Source organism: Macaca thibetana, chromosome 16 (genome assembly GCF_024542745.1).
Source record: "Macaca thibetana thibetana isolate TM-01 chromosome 16, ASM2454274v1, whole genome shotgun sequence".
Classification (NCBI taxonomy): Eukaryota; Metazoa; Chordata; class Mammalia; order Primates; family Cercopithecidae; genus Macaca; species Macaca thibetana.
This window is the reverse complement of record NC_065593.1, coordinates 2656472-2678713: the sequence shown is the minus strand read 5'-3', so window position 1 is coordinate 2678713 and position 22242 is coordinate 2656472. Positions and strand designations below refer to the sequence as shown.

The window sequence follows — 22242 nt, the reverse complement described above, 5'->3', positions numbered from 1 at the left end:
GCTCTGTGTACTTAAGTCACTTAACCTCTGTGGTCTTCAGTTTCCTCAAACACGCAATGTGGGTTTCTGTGCAGCCCACATCTCAGGGCTGTTCCAAGGAGCAAGGGGCCAATAGAAGTGAAAATCTGTTGCAAACTGTAATGTGCTATATTCCTGTGAGAGTTGGTGGCTAGAATTCAGTGGAAGAGGTGCCCACGTGGGGCAGAACAGTCAGTGGAGGGTTTCTGGATGAGGGGAGGTAAGGGCCAGGTAAGATCTGAGAGGGAAAGAGGAGGGGAGACAAGGCTGTCCTGGCTAGCACAGGTGGGGTATTTCGTCAGAAGTGCACGTCTAAGAAAGATGTTCTGGGCACCTGAGGCCAGGCCCTTTGTAGCGCAGTGACTTGGGTCACCAGTCCTTGTTGCCCATGACCCACCTCTCCTAGCTCAGCCTTGCTGTTTGCAGGTTGGTGCCCCTGGCAGTAGGGCTGTAGGATTTCTGCCCTGTCCCTCCAAGCAGGCCAGGCTGGCCCGGTGGGGAGTGGCTAGCCAGAGAGCAGTGAGCACATCCAGAAAAGATCAGAACCAGACAGGGAGGATGCTGGAGCTGCATCCCACAGGGAGAAGCAGACAGAGCAAGCCAGGCAGGTGCAGCCCTGCAAAGATGTTTAGATGGTGGGCCTGGGAGAGTCTGCGGCGGGAGCCTTTAAGGAAGAAATGTTCCTGGAGGAGGGGACTTTGAGCTGAGCCTTTGCATTCATTAAAATATCTGTTAACAAGTGACAGAAAACTACCTTCAAATGAGCTCGAAGATTATAGGAAATGTAGGGCGGGCGCAGTGGCTCACTCCTGTAATTCCAGCACTTTGGAAGGCTGAGGCGGGCGGATCACGAGGGCAGGAGCTCGAGACCAGCCTGGCCAGCATGATGAAACCCCATCTCTACTAATAATGCAAAAATTAGTCGGGTGCCTGTAATCCCAGCTACTCGGGAAGCTGAGGCAGGAGAATCGCTTGAAACCAGAAGGCAGAGGTTGCAGTGAGCTGAAATCACACCACTGCACTCCAGCGTGAGCAAAAGAGTGAAAGTTTGTCTCAAAAAAAATACAGGAAATGTAATTGCGTCCAGCAACAGAAAGGGCTTCAGGTGCAGTATGATCCAGGTTCACAGCATTATTAAGGATACGGCTACACCTCACTGTGGTTCTCTTAGCCTCCATCCATGTGTAGCTCTGTCCTAAGCCAGCTCCCCTCATTTCCTGATGTGAAATGACCAGCCCAGTGATTGAGCCTGAGTTAAAATCCAGGCTGCGCCACTTGCTAGATGGGTATGTTTTCATCTCTGACACCATCAGGTTCCTCATTGGTAACATGGCACCTACTTCATAAGAGCTGTTGCGAGGACTAAGAACTCCACACAGCTCAAGCAGTTGAAGCCAACTCTGGCATAGGGGGTCCTTGGGGAGCCTTAAATGGGTACATGTGGCCCCCAGCAACTGCCAGCAGCCCCCAGAGCCCTGTATATAAGAAGGCAACTGACAATGCCCACTATAGGCTTGAAAGATGAGAAGTGTCAGGAAAAAGCACTGGCCGTAACCATAGATGCTCTGAAGTTGTGCAGTGCACCCCGTACACATCTGGATATGGCCATCCGGGCCAAGATGGTGAGCCTTCAGACTATGCTGCATGTAGTATGGCAAGATCACAGCACACAAAGAGAAAGTGGTGGGAGCTGGAGCTGGAGCTGGAGCTGGAGAGAAACATTCAGGAGCCACATCAAAAGTTCTGAACTGGGTGTGGTGGTGTCCACGTGGTTCCTGCTACTCAGGAAGCTGAGACGGGGAGACCACATGAGCCCAGGAGTTCAAGACCAGCCTGGGCAACATAATGAGACCCTGTCTTAAAAAAAAAAAAAAAATAGGCCAGGCGCGGTGGCTCATGCCTGTAATCCCAGCACTTTGGGAGATCGAGGCAGGCAGATCACCTGAGGTTGGGAGTTCGAGACCAGCCTGACCAACATGGAGAAACTCCGTCTCCACTAAAAATACAAAATTAGCTAGGCGTGGTGGCACATGCCTGTAATCCCAGCTATTAGGGAGGCTAAGGCAGGAGAATCACTTGAACCCAGGAGGCAGAGGTTGCAGTGAGCCAAGATTGCGCCATTGCACTCCAGCCTGGGCAACGAGAGCGAAACTCGGTCTCAAAAATAAATACATAAATACATAAATAAATAATAGATAAATAAAACTTTGAATGGTGAGTCCATACAATGAAGCCTAATCATCTTGAGTATAGGGCAGGGCAATTAATGCGGGAAGAAAGAGACCTGCATATTGATGGATATATTTTGTGATCCAGCCTTATGTATGTTCTGAAAAGAAATATAAAATCTATGTCTAAATACCTGTCCTGTGCCCCTCTTTTCAAATTCTTCTGTTTTTTCCTTTTTTCTTTCTTTTTTCTTTTTTTTCTTTTTTGAGACACAGTCTTGCTCTGCAGCCCAGGCTGGAGGGCAGTGGCGCCATTGCGGCTCACTGCAGCCTTGACTTCCTGGGCTCAAGTGATCCTCCTACCTCAGCCTCTCGAGTAGCTGGGGTTACAAGCATGCACCACCATGTCCAACTAATTTTAAAACTTTTTATAGAGACAGAGTCCCACTATGTTGCCCAGGCTGATCTTGAATCCCTGGCTTGAGCAACCCTCCTTCGTTGGCCTCCCAAAGTATTGAGATTACAGGCATGAGCCACCATGCCCAGATGATTTAACTTCAATTTCTCCCATCCAAATAGCACTAAGGAGGGGCTTGAAAAATCCATGTACCAGCCAGGCTCAGTGGCTCATGCCTGTAATCCCAGCACTTTGGGAGTCCTAGGCGGGCGGATCACGAAGTCAGAAGATCGAGACGATCCTGGCCAACATGGTGAAACCCTGTCTCTACTAAAAATACAAAAAATTAGCCGGGCGTGGTGGCAGGCGCCTGTGGTCCCAGCTGCTCGGGAGGCTGAGGCAGGAGAATGGTGTGAACCCAGGAGGCGGAGCTTGAAGTGAGCCGAGATCACCCCACTGCACTCCAGCCTGGGCGACAGTGCAAGACTCCGTCTCAAAAAAAAAAGAAAAAAGAAAAATCCATGTACTCACTGACCCTTATCGAACACTTACCAGATGCCAGGCACCATTCTCAGCATGCTACATGTATTAACCCACTAAAGCTCATAAAAACCCTCTGAGCGTTGGGAAGCCAACGCAGGTGGATCACATGAGGTCAGGAATTAGAGACCAGCCTGGCCAACATAGCGAAACCCCCTCTCTACCAAAAACACAAAAAATTAGCCAGGTGTGGTGGTGTGCACCTGTAATCCTAGCTACTCTGGAGGCTGAGGCAGGAGAATCGCTCAAACCCCGGAGGTGAACATCGCAGTGAGCTGAGATCCTGTCACTGCATTCCAGCCTGGGTGATGGAGTGAAACTCTGTCAAAAAACAAAACAAAACAAAATTCATGAAGGAAGAACTTCTTAGGACCATGTTACAGAGGAAGAAACCAAGGCACATGCGTTCAGTAACTTGCCCAAGGTAACATGGCCAGGAAGCAGAGAAGACAGGATTTTACTCCCAGACATTCTGATTGCAGATTTTTTTATTCCATCTACATGGAGGACAAAATTCTACACTCCCCCGAAACCAAAGGCATGTGGGAATACGTGGGTAAGGAACTGACTGCTTCTGTTCTTTTTATAAAAGTTGAGATGAAATTTACATAATATACAATTCATCATTTTAACAATTTTAATTTGTTTATTTATTTAGAGATGGAGTCTCACTCTGTCGCCAGGCTGGAGTGCAGTGGCGCAGTCTCGGCTCACTGCAACCTCCACCTCCCGGGTTCAAGCAATTCTCCTGCCTCAGCCTCCCGAGTAGCTGGGACTACAGGCGCCTGCCACCTCGCCCAGCTAATTTTTGTATTTTTAGTAGAGACAGGGTTTCACCATGTTGGCCAGGATGGTCTCGATCTCAACCTCGTGATCCATCCACCTCGGCCTCCCATAGTGCTGGGATTACAGGCGTGAGACACCGTGCCTGTCCATTTTAACCATTTTAAAGTGTGCAATTCATGGCATTTCGTACATTTGCAATGTTGGACAACCATTACCTGTAGCTAGCTCCAAAACATTTTCATCACTCCAAATGGATACCCTGTCCCCATAAGCAGTCAAGCACCGTTCTTCCTGCCCCCCAGCCCCTGGCAACCACTCATCTGCTTTCTATCTCTATAAATGTGGCTGTTCTGGACATTTCATATAAATGGAATCATACAATTCGTGGCCTTTTGTGTCTGTCTCTGTTGATGAAGCATCGTGTTGTCAAGGTCCATCCAAGTTGGGCATGCATCAGAGCTTCATTCCCAAGATATCTGTTGTTGTTTTTTGAGATAGGATTTCACTCTGTTGCTCAGGCTGGAGTGCAGTGGCACAGTCACTGCTCACTGCATCATCCACCTCCTGGGCTCAAGTGATTCTCCCACCTCAGCCTCCTAAGTAGCTGGGGCCACAGGCGTGTGCCACCACACCCTGCGTTTTTTTTAGACCTAGGGTCTCACTATGTTGCCCAGTCTGGTCTCAAACTGTTCGGCTCAAGTGATCTACTTGCCTCAGCCTCCCAAAGTGCTGGGATTACAGGCATGAGCTACGGCACCCAGCAGAACTTCATTCCTATTGAAGACTGAATAATATTCCTTTATATAGGATACACCACATTTTGTTTACTCATCAGTCAACAGAAATGTTGGTTGTTTTCGCTTTTGGCTATCATGAATAATGCTGCTATGAACGTTCGCGTACAAGTTTTTGAGTGGATGTGTATTTTCAGTTCTCTTGGACATGCACCTAGGAGTGGAACTTCTGGGTCATATGGTGATTCTGTGCGTAACTTTTTGAGGAGCTGCCACGCCGTTTCCGCAGCAGCGGTCCCATTCTACTTCCCACCAGCAGTGCACGGGCTTCCAACTGCTGTCTCGTCTTTCTCTTCTTGCAGTCCTCTTGTCGGGCCAGCAGGAACACGGTGAATGGCTACTTCCTAGCAGGCCGGGACATGACGTGGTGGCCGGTGAGTGCACCCTGACTTCTCACATACCCCATTTTGTCCGTGGAGCTGTGTCTGATCTCTAGGTCACCTGGCACTTGCATCTCTGAGCCAGTCCAATTCAGTGGAACAGGCCGGAGGCGGGCAGGAGGTCCCCAAGTGAGGGGCATAGGTCTGAGCTGCTAGAAATTGTGTAAGGGGCAGGGGCTTTGGAGTGTGAAACTTACATCCACTCCTTAGCTGTGCAGCTAGTCATGGGTAGAACTCACACCCTGGGCTCCTCATCCATGAGGTGAGGCTAGGATGCCGCTTAGGTTTGTGAGGATGAAGGAGAAGCTGTCAGGCCCAGGATGGGGCCGGTGCAGGGAGCTTGCCTCTGATGCGTTTCCCTTTCTCTCCTCCAGATCGGAGCCTCCCTCTTCGCCAGCAGCGAGGGCTCTGGCCTCTTCATTGGACTGGCGGGCTCAGGCGCGGCAGGAGGTCTGGCCGTGGCAGGCTTCGAGTGGAATGTGAGTCCTGGAGGACGGGCAGCCTGTGGGAGAGCCAGGGCACAAGGTGCGGCCACAGCCCTGGAGGGGGGCAGCTCCCAGTGGCTGGTGTCAGCCCATGTCCAGGTGGGCTCTGGGCCAAATCCTGTCTTCAGAATACCAAGGTGCTGGATGGCATGACTGGCAGGGAGCTGTGGGCCTTTCCCCAGACTCAGAGAGGGGAAGAAGCCACCCAGGATCTCATGGCAAGTCAGGAGGGGCGGGGGGAAGCCAGGCCACCAGATGGCTCTGTCTGCTGTGTCTCTGGAGCAGAGCTGTGGGAGCTGCACCTGCAGTCCTCACCTGCCTCTGTCCCCACAGGCCACGTACGTGCTGCTGGCACTGGCGTGGGTGTTCGTGCCCATCTACATCTCCTCAGAGGTGAGTCTACTCATGAGGCCTCCAACCGGGGGGCTGGGCCTTGGTCCAAGTTGATGGTAGTAATGGACAGGACCACCGTGGCCTCACATCAGGACTTGGTGAACTCTTAGGGCTGGGTTTGCTATTAGCCCAACTAACATTTGTATCAACCCACTAAGGTGGGTCCCCTCGGACCTCAGCCTGGGTGCTGTGTTGGCTGGTTTCCATGGCCCTGAGTGCTGCATCTCAGGAACAATGTCCCATCCAGCAGGGCACATAGGCTGCACACCTGGGCCATGCACCTGGTTTGCACACCTGGCCCACACACCTGGGTGGCATACCTGGGCTGTACACCTGGGTGGCATGCCTGAATGGCACACCTGGCTGCACCATCCTCGACTCTGCCCACTCCTTCAGCCCTGGCCATGCAGCCACTAAGTCCAGTCAACTCCACTTCCCAGATGTCTCTCAGCCTGTCCCCAGCTCTGCCCCTCGCAGCCACCTCCCTCATCCAGCCTCATCATAGTGCACCTGGATTTGTCAAAACAGCCTCTAAACTTGTCCCTCTGTCTCCAGCCACGGCCCCTCCAATCCATTCCTCGTCTCGGCCCTAAAGAGCCAGTCTTGGGATCTCAGCCTGCCACTCCCCTGCCTGACACCCTCGGGACGCAGCTGGAGCAGCCTGGGCTTCAAGACCGGGTGCTGAGGCTGCAAGGGGTCAGTGCCTGGGCCTTGCCCTTGAGAGGCTCACAGCTGCTTTGTGGCAGTGGGAGAGGCAGAGTGACTGAGACAGGCCCTGTCTGGAGCGCTGGGCATCATCTGGGGGATGCTTAGCCCCTACCCATGTGCCTCCCCAGATCGTCACCTTACCTGAGTACATTCAGAAGCGCTATGGAGGCCAGCGGATCCGCATGTACCTGTCTGTCCTGTCCCTGCTACTGTCTGTCTTCACCAAGATATCGGTGAGCTGCCCCCCGCTCCCTGCTGGCATAGCCTGGAAACACCCTCAATCTGTGAGCCCCTCAACTGGACCTGACGTCTTCTCATTCATCTCTGCCTTGTTTCACAGCTGGGCAGACTGAGGCCCAGAGAGGGGCAATGACTTACCTGGGGTCACGCAGCGAGTCTGGACAGGTGGTCCAGAGCTCCCTAGTCAGGGACAGAACACAACCTGCTGACTTCTGCTCTGACGCAGGGTGTTAGGATGGTCTGAGGTCAGCACTGGGGCCGACACGGGGGTGAGCCAGGACCTCCCACTAGGGGGCGCCAAAAGCCCACGTGGTCTTGGCCCTGTCTGGTCTGCACTGAGCTGACCTGCCTCTCGCCCCAAGGCTGGTTGGGCTCCATCACTGACACCTATCCTTGGGGGCCTGGCCCTGCCCCACTGGCATATTAAGAGGAGGAACACACCTCGAATGTCAGAAGCATAGAGCTCATCTTGTCCAAGCCTCTGACTTTACAGAGAGGGAAACTAAGGCCCAGGGAGGGGAAGATTATCCCAACCCTCCTGGTGACCTTGTGGCAACACCAGGCCTTTCGCTCTCACTCCAAGTCCCTGGGGGCAGCCAGCTTCATCCAGCCCCAGGCTTCTGAAGGGGCTTGAGTCCTGGGGCTGCCTGATTCTGAGGGGGCCGACACTAGCCCCTGAGACCCCCAAGCGTCCCTGTGCCTGGGGCTCCTCCCTTGTAAGGAGGGGCAGCTGACCCTGTCTCCCAGGGTTCCTGTGAGGCTGGTGAGGGCTGCTGTGTCTGTGGGAAGCGCTCTGTGAGGCCCGGCTTTCCCTCAGAGGCAAACGGCCTCCTGGGCCGTCTTCATTCAGCTCTGGGACTAGGAAAGCCCAGAAGAGGCGTCGATTTAGTGGAGGGAATGGAGGCGCAGGAGAGGTAGAGGCCTCGCTGGTCAACCAGGAGCTGTGGGCAGGATTACCTGGAAAGAGGACCCTGAAAGGGTCCATCCAGAGCCCCCACTGGGCCTCCATCTGCACTGGCGTTGCTGGGTGACTCTGAGGGGGTTCCCAGAGTGTCTCATCCTTCTTGTGGGCAGGTCTCAGGGGTGGCCAGCAGCAAACCCTGGGCCACAGTCTTCGCCAGATGCCCTTGGTGTACTCTAAGAGGTTTGCTTTCTCTGGGAGCCCTTTAGAGTCCGGAGGGACTTGGCCTTGGCCTGCCCTTAAGGCTGAGTTTAGAGTTTTCCACTCATATTCTCCCTTCCTCTCCCACATTTCTTGATCTCCACCCCACCCCCATGCCAGCCACCTCCCTGGAAGCCAGAGATACAGAAATAAACAAGACCTGGCCCCGGCCTGCCAGGGGCTCGCACTGCAGTGAGAAATAGATGGATGCATGGGACAGGCATGAAGCTCAGAAGAGGACACAGTGGGGCTTGCTGGGGGTGGCATTTGAGTTGGGCTCTGATGGAAACAGGGATGCCGATGGGGGACAGGAGCAAATGACAGAGAGGTGAGAAGAGGCAGGATGTGTCTCGGGGTGGTCGGGTCTGGAGCCCTAGACTGTAGGGATCACTAAGTCAGACACCTCTGGGGACCAGATAAAGAACAGTGTGGGGAGAAGCTGGGAGTGAGTAACAGGCAGTAGTGGGGACAAAAGCAAACCAGAGAACATGCCTCAGCATTCACACACGACAGGCCCGTTGCCACATTTGCCTCTTAGCTGCCAGCTTTCAGCGTCTGGCCTGCAGTGAGAGATCAGGTGAGGGAGGTTTAATTGTAAGAGGTTGAAGTATCCAGGGAGCCCAAGTGGAACAGGGGTGGTGTTTTAAGTAGGATAGTGACATGGTCGTGTTTGTACTTTGTGCTCTCTGGAATCTTCCAGAGGGTGGACTGGAGGGGAGAGAGACAAGAGGAGGCCAGGCCTGTGAGGAGGCCCCAGGTAGGTCTGGTGAGGGAGGGAGGCTGAGCCGCGGGCACAGGGTTTCACCCTGCTGGCTTCTCTGCGGTGGAGCTTATACCTCACACTCGGAGGGTCCTGAAAGTGGATGGCTTGGGCGGGACTTCTAGAAAGGCAGAGGGGGCCTGCACGGTGGCTGGCACCTGTAATCCTAGCACTTTGGGAGGCAGAGGGGGCTGGCACGGTGGCTGGCGCCTGTAATCCTAGCACTTTGGGAGGCTGAGGCGGGCGGATTGCCTGAGCTCAGGAGTTAAAGACTAGCCCGGGCAACACGGTGAAACTCCATCTCTACTAAAATGCACAAAATTAGCCACATGTAGTGACGTGCGCCTGTAGTCCCAGCTACTCAGGAGGCTGAGGCAGGAGAACTACTTGAACTGGGGAGGTGGAGGTTACAGTGAGCTGAGTCTCCAAAAAAAAAAAAAAAAAAAGCAGAAGGAAGAGCTCAGTGAAGTGAGAGGATCTTAGGGACAATCTTGTCCAGCTCTCCGAGTTTACAGATGACACAACTGAGGTCCAGGTCACAGCGAGTCAGGCAGGGACTACTGTTAGAACCCAGGCCTGTGCCTCCCGGCCAAGAGGCCCAACCTCGGCCCTGCTGCCCTGAAGCAGCCAGGACATGGCCCTTCAAACTCCACTTTGTGATGGGAGTGATTCAGTGTACCCAACTATAAAGCAGTGAGCACCCACTCACATCAAGGCTGGGCTTCAGAACCAATGCTGGGGCTGCCTGGATGAAGCAGAGGACGAAGCTTGAGGAACGCTAATTGCTGGGCTTGGCTGCAAGAGGACTGGTACCCTGGCTGTTTGAAGTGCACGCGCCCAGGCGGTCCCCAGAGGTCCTGACCTCACTGGGCTGTGCCCCAGGAATGCCTCATGTGTCTGCGCGTCCAGCACCTGTCCCAGCCGCTGCCTGTGTAGACAGAGATCTTAGGGTGCCTGCTGCCATCCCTCAGGCAGGGGCACTGGCCCACAGGAGGACCCGCGATGGCAGGACATGGAGAATCACCACCCTGACCCTCAGACGAAGGGACCCAAATCCAGCTCCATCACTGTGGGGCTCTAGCCAGTCATTTAGCCTCTGGAACCGGGCGCGATGTCCCACGCCACTTGCAGTAAAGGTCCTCCACGGGGTCGCTTTGCGCCCTCACTGACCTCACCCCCCCTCGCCCTGTTGCCCCCACCCGCTCCAGCCACACTGGCCTCTGCGCTTCCATGGACACACCAGGCATGTTCCTACCTCGAGGCCTTTGCATTTGCTGTGGCCTCTGCCTGGAACCTTCTGCCTGGATATCCACGTGGCTCCCTCATGTCCCTCAAGTTTTTCCATTCCCTCCATCTTCACCCCCGTCCCCGCGGGCCAGCCCCCTACCTCGCTCTACCCCCATGGGCCGGGAATGCCTGCTGGCTGTGTGCTCTGTTGGTTCCCTTGCTCACTGGCACATCCCCAGGGTGGCCCGCATGCCTCGTGGGTCTAGGTGAGAGAATCTGTGCCAGGGGTCAGCTCGTTTTTTCTGCAAAGGGCCAGAGAGGAAATATTTTCAGCTTCACAGACCACATGGTCTCTGTCCTCACTCCTCAACTCTGCCCCTGGGGCCTGAAAGTGCCTGCAGACAATACTGCAAGGCATGACTGGGCCTGGCCTGCGGGTTCTGGGCTGCCACTCCCTGCCCTATGGAAAGCGCCTACTTACTGTGCACCTACTGTGTGCCAGGCCCTGGGTGAGCCCCCCACAGCCATAGATGCTTTCTAGACATCTAGATGGGGTAAGGAAACAGACCAAGGAAATCATAAGAAATGGTAAAAGTGTGATAAAAGAAGTAAACACGGTAGGGGGGTGGGGCAGAAATGGGGAGACAGGATCAGGGATTGGGCTCACTGGAGACAGCGCAGTCTGGGGTGGAAATGCCAGCCTTGCTGCAGCCTCAGGGAAAGAGCTTGGCAAGTCCAGGAGCAGGAAGCTGGTGGGGCTGGGGCTGCGTAGGGATATGGAGGGGTAGCGATGACCAAGAGCAGAGAGGCAGTGGGGACCACTCAGAGCCTCTGGACAGGGCCTCTGCCGGGTGGGGGTGCACCTTACTTTACTCCTGGAATGGTAGAAATGCAGAACCTGGCCGGGCACAGTGGCTCACACCTGTAATCCCAGCACTTTGGGAGGCCAAGCTGGGGGATCACCTGAGGTCAGAAGTTCGAGACCAGCCTGGCCAACATGGTGAAACCCTGTTTCTACTAAAAATACAAAAAGTTAGCCAGGCGTGGTGGCACACACCTGTAATCCCAGCTACTAGGGAGGCTGAGGCAGGAGAATCATTTGAACCTGGGAGGCAGAGGTTTTTTTAAAAACAAAAACAAAACAGAAATGCAGAGCCCCAGGTTTTCCTTGCACAAGCCAAGTGCAGGAGGGACCAGTGAGGGGCTGGCAAGGGGACTGGGCCTAGGATGGGGTCAGTAGAGGTTTCGGGGAGTGGGTATGTGTTTTAGAGAGGGAATCCACAGTAGCGGCCTGTGGGTCAGAGGCGGGGAGTGTGGCAAGGGGGAGCCCCGGAGGACGGTGATGGCCTCCATGGAAATGGGCAAGGCTCAGGGGCAGGGGACACCAAAAAGATTTGGGAGAAATCATAGTCAACTCCTACTGCCAGTGCAGGGCTCAGCCCAGCTTCTCTGCTGTCCCATCAAGGATGGGAGATACAAGTTCCATGTGGGGGCCGGGCGCGGTGGCTCAAGCCTGTAATCCCAGCACTTTGGGAGGCCGAGACAGGCGGATCACGAGGTCAGGAGATCAAGACCATCCTGGCTAACACAGTGAAACCCCATCTCTACTAAAAATACAAAAAACTAGCCGGGTTGGCCGGGCGCGGTGGCTCAAGCCTGTAATCCCAGCACTTTGGGAGGCCGAGACGGGTGGATCACGAGGTCAGGAGATCGAGACCATCCTGGCTAACATGGTGAAACCCCGTCTCTACTAAAAAAAAAATACAAAAAAACTAGCCGGGCGATGTGGCGGACGCCTGTAGTCCCAGCTACTCGGGAGGCTGAGGCAGGAGAATGGCGTGAACCCGGGAGGCGAAGCTTGCAGTGAGCTGAGATCCGGCCACTGCACTCCAGCCTGGGCAACAGAGTGAGACTCCGTCTCAAAAAAAAAAAAAAAAAAAAACTAGCCGGGCGAGGTGGCTGGCGCCTGTAGTCCCAGCTACTCGGGAGGCTGAGGCAGGAGAATGGCGTAAACCCGGGAGGCGGAGCTTGAGTGAGCTGAGATCCGGCCACTGCACTCCAGCCCGGGTGACAGAGCGAGACTCTGTCTCAAAAAAAAAAAAAAAAAAAGTTCCATGTGGGAAGGTAGCCAAGAGGGGGCAGGGCAGGGGCCCAGGACAGGGCAGCCGGAGCACCAGGGCCGGTCTCCAGCCTTCTTCGGCCTCAGACATGTCCTGGAGTGAACAGTTTCCATCGACTGGGAGATGGAGTGAGGCTCCTTCATGCACATGGGGAGCTTGGGGTTCTCAGCTGTGCAGAGCCCACCAGATCAGCCCCATCCTGCACCACATGGCCCACACGTCCTCTCTCAGCCTTGCTCCCTCCCTGTGTATGGGGCTTCCGCCCTTGCAAGCCCCCAGTGATGGCTAGATGGTGCCAGGAGAGGAGCGGCCTTCTGCCAACAGCATGCGCTCTCTGGGAGGGCCCCTGCCATGAGGTTCCTCCCCAGGACCTTGAAGGCCCCGGGGTCAGCCAGCAGGAAGGGCACGTCCTTGGGGCCACCTCTTAGGACGGTGGGACTTTGACAGAGTCATTTCGCTTCTCCATGCCCAGGTGCTCCCCACGGTGGAGTGGAGGGGATTATCACACCCACCGGGTAGGATGGGGGAGACCTGAAAGACATCAGGGCGGCATGTGGCCCAGAGGCACATTTGTCACTTGTCAAAAGTGGCCAGTCAGCAGGGCATCCTGGGGGACAGCCAGGGCCGTGAAGGACCGGCAGGGTTTCTGGGTACAAGATGAAGGGAGGAGCTGTGGGGGTCCTGCGTGGGGAGGAAGGAACAGGGAGGTGGACAGGACACTTTGTGCAGGGTGAGTGTGGGGCCACATCACAGGAGCAGGCAGGCGCCTCTGAACAGAGCTGGGAGTGGACCAGTAGCTCCAGCCCCATGGGTGGCGGCCTAGAGTGAGGTCCTGGTTTGACCTGTGCCCCAGGAGTGGCCCTTCCTCGGGATGCCGTTCCCGGGTGCAGTCTTGTTGATTTTGTTCTCAGTGTTTTGCCTCCGTGGGCAAGTTCCTCTGCTCTTCGGGCCTTGACCTCCCCATCTGTGCCTTCTAGGAGCTGGAATAGACTCTGGGCTGGGCGCGGTGGCTCACACCTGTAATCTCAGCACTTTGGGAGGCCGAGGTGGGTGGATCACCTGAGGTCAGGAGTTCGAGACCAGCCTGGCCAACATGGCAAAACCCCATCTCTACAAAAATACAAAATTAGGCCGGGCGCGGTGGCTCAAGCCTGTAATCCCAGCACTTTGGGAGGCCGAGACGGGTGGATCACGAGGTCAGGAGATCGAGACCATCCTGGCGAACACCGTGAAACCCCGTCTCTACTAAAAAATACAAAAAACTAGCCGGGCGAGGTGGCGGGCGCCTGTAGTCCCAGCTACTCGGGAGGCTGAGGCAGGAGAATGGCGTAAACCTGGGAGGCGGAGCTTGCAGTGAGCTGAGATCCGGCCACTGCACTCCAGCCCGGGCTACAGAGCGAGACTCCGCCTCAAAAAAAAAAAAAAAAAAAAAATACAAAATTAGCCGGGCGTGATGACGCACACCTGTAGTCCCAGCTACTCAGGAGGCTGAGGCAGGAGAATCGCTTGAATCTGGGAGGCAGAGGTTGCAGTGAGCCGAGATCGCGCCACTGCACTCCAGCCTAGGCGATAGAGCAAGACTCCGTCTCAAAATTAAAAAAGGCTGCAGTTGCTCCTGGGTCACTGGGGAGGGAGGCACAGAGGAGAGTTGGCTATCTCAGATGGTCCCAGGGGCCATCCTGTGCCAAGATGAGGGGGTGGAGGGGCTGCAGGGTGCCGGCAGGTATGGAGGGGCTGGGTGGCTGGCTATGTGTGCTCCACACCCACTTCCCCATGTCACAGATCAGGGGCACTGAGGTTCAGGGGGTAAAGTGGCCTGCTCAAAGCCATGCGGCTGGGACACAGCAGACCAGGGACACAGAGCCAGGGCTGTGTGGCTCTTGGCGTCTGTCAGGCTGAAGCTTGCCCGGGCCCACAGAGAAGAGTGCTCAGGCTACAGGAGGGGTTGGATAGGGCTAGGTATTGTCTGACTTCCTCACCCGGGGGCTGCCTGGGAGTTACAGGCAACTGCACACCTATTGGGCCTCTAGCAGCAGCAGCAGCAGCAGCAAACCTTCACTGGATGCCATGTAGGGTCCAGTCTATAGGGGAGACAGCAGTGAAAGGCCCACCGCACACCCTTGCTCCTGCCGTTCCTGCACCTGCGGGACTTCTCTTCAGTCTTTGGGGCCTGCCACCGTGGAAGGAAGGGCAGGAAGGAGGGAGGCAGGCAGGAGGGAGGGTGCATGAACAATAAACTCAAGGAGCAGAGGGGCTGGCATGGCTGTGTTTTGAACGATGAGAAGCAGAGGCTGGGATGTTCCAGGGCAGAGGGAATCTGGTGAGCCGGTGAGCAAAGACCTGGAGGCAGCTAAGTTCTGGGCATGGGATGAAGGGCCATATGTCTGGCGTGGCTAGAGCCAGAGGCCGGGCACACAGACCTGGGTTCTGTCCAGAGGCAGCCAGGGTCCAGCGGGAGTCTGGAGCGGTGACTTTAGGACAGAAGCTTGCAGGCTGCTGTAGTGGGCCTTCTAGAAGCCTCCTGGTCCCTCTTGACCTTCCCTCTCCTGGCAACTCCAATCTCTGATACCTACTAGGGGCTGACTTTGGGGACGTCCTTTCCCTTCCTGGGGCCTCAGTTTCTCCTCTAGTCTGATGGGGCAGCGGCTTGAAGAGTCCGTCCTGCTCTGATATTCAGCACCTCTGCACTTCTCTGCTTGGGCTGGAGGCAGATCAAGCCCCCACCCCCCACCACACCTTCCCCTGAACCACCTGCCCTTCCTACACACACACACACACACACACACACACACACACACACAGAGAGAGAACCAAAGATAAGGACCAGAAGGGGCCGAGGTTCTACTGAAAGCCCCTGGCCAGTTTCCAAACTGGCTGGTCTCTCTAAGACAGGTTGAGAGGCGCCTGGAGGGAGAGGTACAGGAAGCACAGGCTTTGGAGCCAGATCCCAACCCGCCTGGGCCCTGTGTCCCTGGGACTGGGGGAGGCAGGGATCCCTGCCTGGGGGAGCTCAAAGGGGCCTGGGGCCTGCACTTCCTGAGCCTCGTGCAGATGTGTCCCCACACTAGGAAGCGCAGGTCTCCGGCCTTCTCAGGAAGCTCCTGGCCCCAGAGGCTGTGTGTTGGCTCATCTCGCATCTCCTGAGTCAAAGCAGAGCGATAGATTTAGGAACTCAGGGTGGAGCAAGATGAAGCCTGTTACCAGCCCATGTCCCAGACAACAGGGTCCTGCCCTCCCTCTCTCTGGGCCCCCACTGCCAGGTGGAAGGTGGGATTCTGGTCTGTGAGGCCCATGCCAGGCTGAGGTTGGCCTCCAGGCTAACACTCCTGCCTTTAGGAGGAGCAGTCCCAGCTTCTGCGAGGGCAGGGGCTGTGTTCAGTCAGTGGGAGACCAGCTTCAGCCTGAGACCCAGCCTCTGAGCCACTCCAGGCTTCAGTTCCAAACCCACCGGGGGGTGGGGGCAGGAAGCAAGGCTGACCCTCTGTTTCCTGGCCCGCCCAGCACACACTTTTCCTGAGGCCTACTGGTCTTCACGGACTCCTCACAAACTCCTCATCAAGGTCCCCCTGGGAACCGAGGGGACAGGGCTCCACCTTTTATCCCCTGGGGAAGGGGCCAGATTCAATAACAACGCTGCTTTCAGGAAGGGCATTGGCCACTTTGGACTTTATTAGTAACAGTAACGTCCCCTGACATCCACACAAGCTTGCAGCTTCTCCATGGCCAGTTCTTCCCCCAACCTCACAATGGCCCCCGTGATGCAGGCAGACAGGCGAGTGGGGGTCTCCCTTCCTCATCCACAGGCCACTGAGGCCCAGAGAGGGCCTTGCCTGAGGTCACCTAGGGAGTGGCTTGCTGGAGCCCTGGGTCTAACAGCGACTTCAGCCACCCACACAAGCCTCTCTCCCTCCGCAGCTGGACCTGTATGCGGGGGCTCTGTTTGTGCACATCTGCCTGGGCTGGAACTTCTACCTCTCCACCATCCTCACGCTCGGCATCACGGCCCTGTACACCATCGCAGGTATGGCGCCCACAGCAGGGAGATCCACCCAGGGGACGTGTAAAAGGGGCAGAAGGCCACCTTCTCCTACAGGCCCGAGGGAGCAGCCCAGGAAGTGGCCCCAGCAGGAGCCCCAGAAGTTCCTCCCTGTGTCCTTCCTCCCTGGGGCCAGTGCCCTCTCCAGCAACCTTGCTTCCACTGGCAGGGGGCCTGGCCGCTGTAATCTACACGGATGCCCTGCAGACGCTCATCATGGTGGTGGGGGCTGTCATCCTGACAATCAAAGGTGAGGACAAGGTCTGTGGCCATGGCGGGGCTATCCCCACAGCAAGCCCTGTGGAGTCTGGCACCGCCCGGCACTCTGCAGGACTCATGCTGTTGGGGCTCTGGGTAGCATCGCTGGGGGTGGGTGGGTTCAGGAGGTTGAGCCACTAGACAGTCAGCCCCACTGCTGGCCCCTCAGTGACTGCCCTGGCTGGTAGAGGCTGCCCACCCTACTGCCCCGCTGTTACCAGCTCTGGCCCTGGCAAGGAGCTGACTCAGGAACTCAGGACCAGCCACACCCACATTGGCTCAGCGCTCGATAGTGAGGTGGGGCTGTAGGCGGGTGTGAAGGCACACAACCAGGAGACCACAAAACTGCCTGGGCGGCTCCTCCAATTGTTTAAAAGCATGTACAAAATCCCAAGAGGTGATGCCACCTCCTGCAGGACAAAGGCCAAGGAGGAAAGAAGAGAGCTTGGAGATATTGGCAATACTAGTCTGGAACAGACAGGAAGCTCACAGGGCTGCCCGGAGAGAGACAGAGCTCACCGTCCCTGGAAGTATGTAAGCAGAGCCAGGAGGACCCCGCAGAGAGTGAACACATGTCTAAAGACTCTTCCAGACTCAGACACTGGGACTCTGTGGTTGAGCAGTTTCTAACCCTTGAATGGCACTTGTTCATTTGCTCTGAGCCTCACACGAACCCTTGGTCTGAATACAGAGCCTGGCCTGAGCTCCATGGAAACGGTGATGCTGGGGGACCAGCATCCAGGCAGCAGGCTGCCTCTTCCATGTCCCACTTGGAAAAGGCTAGGGAGTGGGGCCTGGGGTGGAAACTAGTTTCCTACATCCCGGCTTCTTCCTCTCAGACCAGGGAGGAAGTGTCCCTAGGACCCACCTCATGAGAGGTCCCTAGGACCCACCTCATGAGAGGGATCTCAGCAGCCAGGCCCAGTCTGGAAGGGAGGGGAGTGACAGACACTGACGGGCCAGGGCTTGGCCATGCCAGGCCCTGACCCCGAGGTAGACAGGAAGAGTGAGGCGTTCCGGACTGGAGAGGAAAAAGGCCCAGCTTGAGGCCACCAGATGGGCTGTGTGGTCTTGATGGAGGCCCCCTCCCTCTCTGGACCTCTGTCTCCCTCTTCTCTGTGCCTCAGGGGGTTGGGGCCACGTCACCACCAGCCACTCTCAGCTCTGCTAAAATCACACCCTTCAGGTGATCAGGATGAACACTTTAGAAGCCTCAGGAAGGTCCTCAAATGTCAAGAAAAATTACTGTTGCTTCCTTGAATCGACAATCAGAAACCTGGCTGAGAACCTCTTGCCCAAGGCTGATGGGTGTCCAGAGGCCAACAGTGACTCCTGCCGGGCCAGCAGGACACTGGGGTGCCCATGTGCAAAATGCTCACTTAATAGTATTATTTTAAATACAAATAAAATAGTCATTCAAATACACCTTTAAAAAAAAACAAAAAACCCCTCTACCCTCACACCTTTCCAAACACTGGGAAAGATGAGGTGGAAAAAAACCCTAGTTTGGTGCATCAGGAAGTTTCCTGTGAGATGAAGGTAGGGGGAGCCCGGGGAGTCAGGGCCCCCAACCACCAAATTGTCCCTGTCCCACCCTGACCCCTCCAGCTTTCGACCAGATCGGCGGTTACGGGCAGCTGGAGGCAGCCTATGCCCGGGCCATTCCCTCCAGGACCATTGCCAACACCACCTGCCACCTGCCGCGTGCAGACGCCATGCACATGTTTCGAGACCCCCACACAGGGGACCTGCCGTGGACCGGGATGACCTTTGGCCTGACCATCATGGCCACCTGGTACTGGTGCACCGACCAGGTGAGTGCCAACGTCTCCCGCCCATCCCACCTTCCTGCCGTCCCAGCGGGCTCCGGTAGGCCCAGGTGGCCCGTCTGCCCTCCGCATCATGAGTCCGGGCTGGGGCCTCCGAAGGTGTGGCTCCAGGCTGGGACAGGCTGCTAGGGGTCTTTGCGGTCCCGGGGGGCTTGAGCCCTCCGTTTAGAATCAGATGAGGCCCACTGGCTACCACCCGTCCTGGCCTTTAGGTGCTTCGACTGAGACAGTTTGGAGTATGGGATTCCGAAGGGACTCGAATGCTCCTCGGTGGCCTTGCCATCGGCCAAGGGGCGGGCATTTCGGGCCAGTCTTGGGCTGCCAGGATCCGGCAGCAGGCGGGGTACCTGGCCTCCCTTGGCCTGCCAGCGGTGGGGGCCGGCCACGGCTGGGCCCGCGTTTCTGGTAGAGCTCTGGACGCCATCAACAGCAGAGCGGTACCTAGGGGGTCCTGGGAAGCCGTCTTTATCCCTAGTCCCTGAGGCAGGGGCCCTGTGATGATGAAACTGCTGGGCCTGGAAGAGAGAGAGCAGAGAGTGAGGCTGAGCGAGAAGGGCCAACCCCGCCCCAGCACAGGACCCTGCTCAGGCACACAGGAGCCAGCAGGCCCGGGTTCACCTCCTGGCTCTGCCATTCACCAGCTAGTGGGCCTAGGCCAGTTGGTTTAATCACTCGATGCCTCAGTTCCCCTGTCTGTAATAGGAATAATCCTGCCCTTTGTGGGTGTAGCAAGGCAGCTTCCTCCCAGCTCACCCCCACCAGCCTCCTCTATTTCGACGCAAGCCTGGACGTGGTTGGAAATGGGCTGAATGGGGTTGTCGAAAGCAATGCAGGAGTTTGTGTTGAGTGCAGGGGGTGACTCTGGCCCTGCCCCCAAGACCCTGTCACCAGCCCTCCAGGTGACCTCAGATGAACTGCTTCCCGTCTCTGGACAGAAGCAGATGGTACCCTTGCTTTGCTTGTCCCAAAGGCCGTGGGCAGCTCCAGGGAGCATGTGTGTGGGAAAAGGTCTGGGAAGCAGTGGCCACAGGCCCCACGACTGTCCATGCCTCTGGACCCAGCCCCAGGGGTCCACCATAGGATAAGGCAGCCTCTGTGGAATGAACGATGACAGCGCTCACACAAGCCTTTCCCATGGGGCCTCCCCTGGGAGTAGGCCTCGCCAGCTCCATTCATAGGACAGAGCACTGAGGCCAAAGACAGAGACGGATCTGAACCCAGAGTGGAGTGACTTTTCCGTGGTTCCCAGCTCTGCTCTTCCTCTCCCAAGCAGCACGGGCTCCATCAGAATCTGCCCAGAGACCCTCCCTGGGTTCCAACAGTAAGAACGGACCCCAGCTGGGAGCTATCAGAAGCTCTGGAAGGCTGGGCCTCAGTTTCCCCATCTGTAACACGTGGTCCTCAAGCAGGGCCCCTTGTACTCCGGCATGCTGTGCTCACAAGCTGCTCACATCCTCCATGCCTCATGGGAGGGCTCTCCAGGGAACGTGTGGGCTTACAGCAGGCATCTGCCCAGTTCTCCTGGGAGGGCTGAGGGCCAGCCCCAGTGGGCCAGGGGTTGGTGAAAGGTTGGCCGTGGAGGGCACAGTAGGCATGTGGTACCCTGCCAGGCTGAGCCCCTTTACAACTGCCACATCCCACCTCCTCCCAACGCAGCATGGGCCTGGCATGGCACGGGCGTCTCTGGGTGGAACATCAGTCAGGAGATTTTCCCATCAAAGCCAAATGAATCTGCACACGTCCTGGCCTTGGGGTCAGGGTTGGGCGGGCCCCACTACACAGATAAAGAGCCCGAGACCCAGAGAGGATCACACAGGGAGGTGGAGGAGGGACACTGCTGACCCCAGGTGGTTCAGGGCACCAACCAGCATCGGGCTGTAGCCTGGCCTCTGCCCTATCTCCCTATCCTCCTCCCCTCGGGCTGGATCTGCCTGCTGGATGCGGGGCCTCGGTCCAGAAGCCCAGGCACTAGTCCTGCTTGAGGTTCCTGGTCTCTGCGTGGCTCTCACTGACACTGGGGACTTTTAGGGGCACCTAGGGGTCTGACTCCACTTTGCTGTGGGGCCAGGGTAGCCCTCGAAGACACCCACGGTCTAGTCAGAAGGGAGGCAGCAGTTCTGTGTGCCGAGACCATGGGACGTTTTGGTTTTTTTTTTTTTGAGATGGAGTCTTGCTCTGTTGCCCAGGCTGGAGTACAGTGGCGCCATCTCGGTTCACTGCAAGCTCCACCTCCTGGGTTCAAGCAATTCTCCTGCCTCAGCCTCCAGAGTAGCTGGGATTACAGGCGCGCACCACCATGCCCAGCTAATTTTTGTATTTTTAATAGAGACGGGGTTTTACCATGTTGGCAAGGCTGGTCTCAATCTCCTGACCTCGGGATTCACCCGCCTCAGCCTCCCAAAATGCTGGAATTACAGGCATGAGCCACTGTGCCCGGCCAATTTTTGCATTTTTAGTAGAAACAGGGTTTCACCATGTTGGCCAGGCTGGTCTCGAACTCCTGATCTCAAGTAATCCACCCACCTTGTCCTCCCAAAGTGCTGGGATACAGGCGTGAGCCGTTCACTATCTTCTGGCTCATCCATGACAAATGGGTGGCATTTTTCTAACCAGAAACAAAACCAGTAACGAAGAGGCAGAGGGTCCAGTGGACAGAGCCCTGGTCTGGGCTCCCATCTGGGCTCTGCCCCTGCCCCTCCCTGGGCCTTGGTGTCCCTGTCTGTGAAACAGGGCGGTGCACAGACCAGAAGGCCTCCCAGGGTCCTGCCAGCTCTGTCACCTGCTGATGCTGCAGCTCCAGGCCGGGTGCCCTCCCTTAGTCAGCAGCAGCCGCCTCAGTCATAACAGCAGCCACAGCTTTCGTGGGCAGCGTGCTGACTCCAGTGGCCACACCTCAAAACTTACTCACTGAGAAAGGGAACTCACATTCAGCGGAAGCCCTTAAGGAGCCAGGGACAGGCTTGGCCGGCTACACTAGCAGCCTCACTTAAGTCGTTGCAACAACTCTCCTCATTTTGCAGACGAGGAGTCCAAGGTGAAATGGCCACTCAGGGAGTGAGAGCTTCCTCAGGGAAGGGGGTCTGGCTGGGACTGGACACGAGTGCTGGGAGGTGGGGGTGAGCAGTGGCCTGCTGACATCTGAGTAGGGGGGCCAGACTTGCTATCTGACAGTCAGGGGTGGGGAAAGACCCTGCCCTATTCAGGGGGACTGGCAGGCCTCACAGCTCATGGGAACTCTGAGCCTCAGCTTCTCCACCTGGGGTGACAGCACCTGTCCCAGGGCCAACTGCCATAAGTACAGATGGAAATATAGAGGCAAATATCCCATCAATGGCAGAACGACATGCAGGGTCTTAGGGAAATGCTTCTCTCCCAAGCACCTAGACAGAACCAGCATCTAACTCTCTCATTGTCCAGATGGGACAGCTGAGGCCCAGTCTGAGGCAAGGACTTCTCCCAAGTCACAGAAAGCTGGCAGAGAAGCAGGAAGGACAGCAGCTTGCCCTGCGTTCGGAGGCTGCAGCCCGCAGACACTCCTAGCCTCTGTAATTAATGTTTCCGTGACATCCACAGCTTAGGGGTAGATGCTGGGAGCTATCCGTTAAACTAGCAAGCTTGGAAAGTAAGTTAAAATCATGGAGGCTTCCTGCTGCTGAGTCGCAGGTGGTGACTTAAACTGTGGAACTGCAAAGGAAAAATACTTACGTTTCAGAGTCATAGGTCGTACAGCTTTGTGAACATACTAAAAACCATGGGAGTGTACACTGTGACTGGGGGAATTATACGGTCTGTGAATACCTCAATAAAGCTGTTTAAAAAGTAACTCTTTTGAAGTAGAATCATAATATCAGTGCTGGGAGGGATCTCAGACATTATGGGTCCACATTACTGCTCCCTCCTCCCATTCTGCATATCTGGAAAGGCCTGGTTAGGATTTGCCG

General features: G+C 56.2%; 2 protein-coding genes across 4 annotated transcripts in view; one reads left to right on the top strand and one right to left on the bottom strand.

Annotated features, from left to right (window-relative positions):
• The window catches only part of SLC5A10 (solute carrier family 5 member 10), a 70797-nt gene that overhangs the window by 1977 nt on the left and 46578 nt on the right, over nt 1–22242 (top strand). Inside the window, exons 2-8 of one of the 3 annotated variants that reach the window (XM_050763895.1) lie at nt 5006–5077; nt 5458–5562; nt 5902–5961; nt 6798–6902; nt 16094–16199; nt 16384–16464; nt 18081–18286. In XM_050763895.1, coding sequence (XP_050619852.1) covers nt 5006–5077; nt 5458–5562; nt 5902–5961; nt 6798–6902; nt 16094–16199; nt 16384–16464; nt 18081–18286 — 735 coding nt within the window. The remainder of the gene's footprint in view (nt 1–5005; nt 5078–5457; nt 5563–5901; nt 5962–6797; nt 6903–16093; nt 16200–16383; nt 16465–18080; nt 18287–22242) is intronic. The other 2 variants (XM_050763896.1, XM_050763898.1) reach the window with 2 other exon arrangements.
• Nucleotides 17983–22242, bottom strand: part of FAM83G (family with sequence similarity 83 member G) — a 31483-nt gene continuing 27223 nt past the window's right edge. The window contains exon 5 of the mRNA XM_050763878.1: nt 17983–18816. Within this exon, the coding sequence (XP_050619835.1) occupies nt 18427–18816 (390 nt within the window). The 3' untranslated portion in view covers nt 17983–18426. The remainder of the gene's footprint in view (nt 18817–22242) is intronic.